Source organism: Mandrillus leucophaeus, unplaced genomic scaffold (genome assembly GCF_000951045.1).
Source record: "Mandrillus leucophaeus isolate KB7577 unplaced genomic scaffold, Mleu.le_1.0 Scaffold153, whole genome shotgun sequence".
NCBI classification, from domain to species: Eukaryota; Metazoa; Chordata; class Mammalia; order Primates; family Cercopithecidae; genus Mandrillus; species Mandrillus leucophaeus.
In genome coordinates, this window is record NW_012101510.1 from 2014082 (window position 1) to 2019233 (window position 5152).

At 60.4% G+C, this 5152-nt stretch overlaps 1 protein-coding gene across 2 annotated transcripts in view; it reads right to left on the reverse strand.

Annotated features, from left to right (window-relative positions):
* The window catches only part of SREBF1 (sterol regulatory element binding transcription factor 1), a 12378-nt gene that overhangs the window by 3398 nt on the left and 3828 nt on the right, over positions 1–5152 (reverse strand). Inside the window, exons 2-11 of one of the 2 annotated variants that reach the window (XM_011975264.1) lie at positions 3901–4332; positions 3350–3537; positions 3131–3265; positions 2828–3049; positions 2074–2188; positions 1509–1729; positions 1071–1272; positions 774–952; positions 272–533; positions 22–188 (exon numbers count right to left, since the gene is read on the reverse strand). In XM_011975264.1, the coding sequence (XP_011830654.1) occupies positions 22–188; positions 272–533; positions 774–952; positions 1071–1272; positions 1509–1729; positions 2074–2188; positions 2828–3049; positions 3131–3265; positions 3350–3537; positions 3901–4332 (2123 nt within the window). Of the gene's footprint in view, positions 1–21; positions 189–271; positions 534–773; positions 953–1070; positions 1273–1508; positions 1730–2073; positions 2189–2827; positions 3050–3130; positions 3266–3349; positions 3538–3900; positions 4903–5152 lie in introns of those variants that run through there. The other variant, XM_011975263.1, reaches the window with a different exon arrangement.

A 5152-nucleotide genomic window follows, 5' to 3' on the forward strand; every position in this document is an offset into this window, starting at 1 on the left:
ACCCCCCCGCCACCCACTCACTGTCAGAAAATGCAAGGTCCGTGGGAGACTGGTCTTCACTCTCAATGCAGCTGCCACATAGATCTCGGCCAGCGTTGCCACAGACACAGCATCCCCTGCACACTCTGCCAGGTTCAGGGCACTCAGCGCCAGGTTGGTGGCAGTGAGGTGCCCGCCTGTGTACTTCCCTGGAAGGCAAGCAGGCATGAGGCTGTGGGTGGAGCACAGGCAGCAGGGAGCACCTCGGAGCCCGCCCCACGCTCCATCCTACCCATGGTGTGCAGCTGGTGCAGCTTATGGTAGACCAGGGCTGCGTCTCGGGCGCTGGCGCGAGCATCCACCCGCAGAGAACAGTCCCGCTGCAGGCCCCCCGCCCGGCCTGCCAGCCAGCGGCCCACCCAGAGACGCTGCAGCAGGTGACGGATGAGGTTCCAGAGGAGGCTACAAGCCAGGTCCAGGTGGGAGGTGGGCAGGGGCCGGCCCAGTGCCCGCAGGGCCAGCCACAGCTGCTGGGCAGCCTGGGCAAAGTCCCCCTGTGGATGAGGGTTTTCCAGGTGAGAAAAGTGAGGTCAGAGCAGCTGCCCCACAGCTCAGAAGAGCCATCCACAGCAGGCTCTGGAGGGGCGGTGGGGGTCTGCAGATGCACGGCCAGGCACAGGGAGGACAGGACAGATTCATGGTGTGCACAGGGAGAGAGGAACAAGGGTTGACACCCAGCACCCTCCCAGCCTGGGGTCCCTGCCCTGCCCACTCTGCCAGGGGCAACCCCTTACCCGGGCCAGGTCCAGGTCAGCCTGCTTGCGATGCCTCCAGAAGTGCACGGCGGGGCCTGAGTGCGGCCGCGTGACCGGCTCACCGTAGACAAAGAGAAGCACCAAGGAGACCAGCACCAGCAGCCCATTGAGCAGCCAGACCACTGGGGGCAGCAGCCACTGGGCCCAGCCAGGGCCATCTATGGACAGAGGGAAAGCTGGGGACACAGCTCCCAGGAAATCCAGAGCCCCAAGTTCACAAGCCTGGAGGCTCCCCCAGAGCGCCCTCCCAAAGATGCCAGGGCTGGCCAGTCCCACCTCTACTCTCGGTGCCCAGCACGTTGCGCCCAGGGCTGTGGTAGACGCTGGTGATATCTGAGGGGCCAGGAAGCCCCCGGGCCCCCAGCAAGGAGGCCAAGGGGTTGCAGGACAGGCAGAGGAAGACGAGTGTGCACAGGGCCAGGCGGGAGCGGTCCAGCATGCCCCGGCTGTGCGGAGACGGCCGCTGCTCTGGCTTTGCCTGGTAGGGGTGGACAGGGTGGTGAGGGCAGAACCAGAGGGACCCCAGAGACCATGAGGCTGGGAAGGGGGGTCAGGATTCTGCCCACCTTACTGTGGGACCCCACATGGCTCCAGGCCTCAGTTATTCTGTCTATGAAATGGGAGGTAGGATCTGTTAGGGTCTTCCTGACCCTGTCCTGAGGTTCAGAGGATATGGCTGGGAGTGGGGAAGGGGGCACCGTGGCAGGGCCCAACCTTGCTGTCCTCGAAGACTGGGCTGTCAGGCTCCGAGTCACTGCCACTGCCACCACTGCCACTGCCCCTGCTGCCAAGGGACAAGGGGCTGCTCTGGAAGGGCGAGCCGGCATCCGAGGGGGGTGGGGTCAGTGTGTCCTCCACCTCAGTCTTCACGCCCTCCATGAGCACATCTGTGTTCCCTTCACTGCCACAGGCCGACACCAGATCCTTCAGAGATTCTGTGGGCCGAAAGGAACAGAGCCAGGAGTAAAGGTTGCATGTGTGACCCCAATGAGAGCTTAGGCCCTTGGGGGTCTAGGGACTGCTGTAGCTCCTAAAGCTGGCCCAGGAAGCTTCGATGGGGCTGGGTTAGGGCCAAAGGGAGGCACCAGGGCTCTTTCAGGACCAGAGGTAACCAAGGGACTAGAGCTGAAGGCGGGGCTAGAGCCAAGGGTGAGGTAGGCGGGGCAGAGGGTGGGCCAGAACCAAGGGCAGGGTGGGGCTAGGGACAGGGGCAGGGCCGGGGGGGCAGAGCCAGGCTAGAGGAGAGGCCCAACTGGAGCTCAATAAAGCCAAGACTCACTGCTTTTGTGGACAGCAGTGCGCAGACTTAGGTTCTCCTGCTTGAGTTTCTGGTTGCTGTGTTGCAGAAAGCGAATGTAGTCGATGGCCTTGCGCAAGACAGCAGATTTATTCAGCTGCATGGTGTGGAAAGGAAGAGGAGAGCACAGGTGGCCCGTGAGGTCGGGGGTTGTGGGGTTGGGGGGCCCTACCAAGGGGTTGCGGAGCTGCTTTGCAACACTACTGCCTCAGGACCTTTGCACTTGTTCCTTCTACCTGAAATGTTCCTCGCCTAGTAGCACCCACCTCCCAGGCCGAGCATCGGGTTAGGATGTAAGATGCAAACAGCAGGGTCTGGCTAGCTGTTGCTGTGCCTGGCGCCGTCTCAGGGGGGCCTTCCCTGGCTACCACCAGGGGACCCTCACCATCCCTCTTCCTGCTTTCTCTGCAATGAGTCAAATGTGGTGGACTCGAGCACTTATTCATCCTGCCTACTGTCCATTTCCCCCACCAGAACATGGGCTTCTCTTTGAGGGACAGTTTTTGTCTGTCTGGTTCATTGCTGCATCCCCCATGCCTAGCACAGCCCCACCTTTATTGAAGAGGCCTGCAAACCCGTTTAACTAGATAAACGAGGCTGGCCAGGCCTGGGGATGCTGAAGCCCAATTCCCTGCTTGTCCAGGCTCAGTCTCACTCCCTCTCTTCCTTCCAGTTGCCCCTGATCTGTTCCTTCCTAGGGACACCCCGGTCTGTGCCCCTGCAGGCCTCTCCACACCTTTGCCTCAGTGCCCACCACCAGATCCTTGAGCTCAATGATTTTGTCATTGATGGAGGAGCGGTATCGCTTCTCAATGGCGTTGTGGGCTGTGCGCTTCTCTCCACGGCTCTGGGCTGAGCCCGGGGCCTTGCTGCCAGCCGCCAGCCGGTTGATAGGTAGCTTGTCCGCATCTACAACCAGCGGGACTGTTGCCAAGATGGTTCCGCCACTCACCAGGGTCTGCAGGACCAGGCACATGTTACCAGGTGGGCATGTGTGTGTGCAGACCCCACTCCCTTATGCCCTGCCCACATCACCCACCGGCAAAGGCCCTGTCTGCACAGTGGTGCCGGAGACCAGGGGGCTGAGACCCGCCGCCTTCACAGTGGTTCCGTCTGTCTTCATGGCTGTCAGAAGCAGCGAGTCTGCCTTGATGAAGTGGGGCTGCAGCAGGACCTGAGGGTGGGAGAGGGCTTGGCCGTAAGCTGTGTGGCTGGGCCAGGGGCCGTGCCCTCCCCAACCCCTGGCCAGACCCCTCACCGGGACCTGCTGGATCTGCGAGGTCACAGTGGTCGTTGCAGGGGCTGCCGTGGGGGCAGCTGTGACTGTCAGTAGCCGCTGGGGGGCCACACTCTGGACCTGGGTGTGCAAGGAGACGGGCGGGACCCCTGGCGGGGAAGCCAGTGGCAGGCCAGGCAGCGGCTGCTGGGTGCTCCCGGGAGGGCTCCCTGCAGAAATAAAGCCTGGGGCTGCAGGCACAGACTGCCCTTTCCCACTTTCAACCTGTTCTTCAGGTCTCTATCACCAACTGGCCTTGGATGAGTCATTGCTCTATGTGGCTTCCTATGGATAGTCCCTGCCTGGGCCCTGATGCAAATGCACTGGCTTCAAGGCAGGCCTCCAGTCTGAGGTTGCGCCTACCCTGGCAACGAGCACACCAGGACTGCTAGTAACACGGTGTCTCAAGCGCAGAGTGGAGCCCCAGTTTCTAAAGCCTGCACAGACCTCTACTCACATCACAGCGGAAGCTTCTTCCTGTGCTCCTGGGAGTCCCACCCCAGGTGTCCCCTCCCACCACACATCCCCCTTACCTGTAGAGAAGCCTCCCGGAGGGCTGGGGTAGCCTAACACGGGGGTGGAGCTGAACTGCGGTGGGGCTGGGGCTGGGAAGCTCTGTGGCAGGAGGGCCCCTGGCAGGGGCTGCGGGGTGGGGGTCTGCAGGATGCTCAATGGCACTGACTCTTCCTTGATACCAGGCCCAGGGGAGAAAGTGGGCACAGACGGGTACATCTTCAATGGAGTGGGTGCAGGCTGGGGAGGGGACAGGGGTGAGGGCGCTGCCTTCGGGCCGCTCAGGAAGTCTTCAAGAGAGGAGCTCAGTGTGGTAGGAGGTGGAGACAAGCTGCCTGGGGAGCTGGTATCGGGGCTGGCAGGGTCTGTGCCCCCTGCCCCACTCCCAGCATAGGGCGGGTCAAACAGGCCAGGGAAGTCACTGTCTTGGTTGTTGATAAGTTGAAGCATGTCTGTGAAAAGGAGAAGAGGATGTGTGAGCAAGGCAGAGACTGACCCCCAAACAGGGCATCGCATACATCCAAACACAACCCTATTTGCACAACCCTTGTCGGCACACAGCTGTGTGTGTGGGCAATGCCACCAGAACACAAAGCCACCCACAGGAGCTGGTGTTCCCGACACACAGCCATTTCGCAAGCACCTGTGCTGTCTCGAGCAATGCCTGCTGCCGCGAGTGCGTCACAATACCTGGACAAGGTGGGCACCACAAGCCTCACAGTCTTGCCCCACAGCTAGGCTGGGAGGCTGGGGCTGAGCCCAGGGTTGGGCCCAAGACTGCAGACTTCAGAGCCTAAGCTCCTCCCACCACCCAGTATTTGCTCAAATATCTGGCAACATCCTTCGTCCACAGCAAACAGCAGGCTCACATTCGTTCACTCATTGACTCATTCGATGAGCATGTGCTGAGTGCCCACACTATGCCAGGCACTGTTCCTGGCTGTGAATAAGAAAAATCCCTGCCTAGAACCAGGCAACTTCCTGGGGAGCTGGGAATGTCCTGTATCTTCATGTGGATGGTGGTAAACTTTTACTCCTGTCTTCACGGGGCATGCATTCTGCAAGACATCCACCTCTGAGTCCACACACACACATACACACACTCATACACACACACACACTCTCATACACACACACACACACAGACACACACTCATACACACACACACACTCATACACACACACATACACATACACACACACTCATACACACACTCATACACACACTCATACACTCATACACACACTCATACACACACTCATACACACACA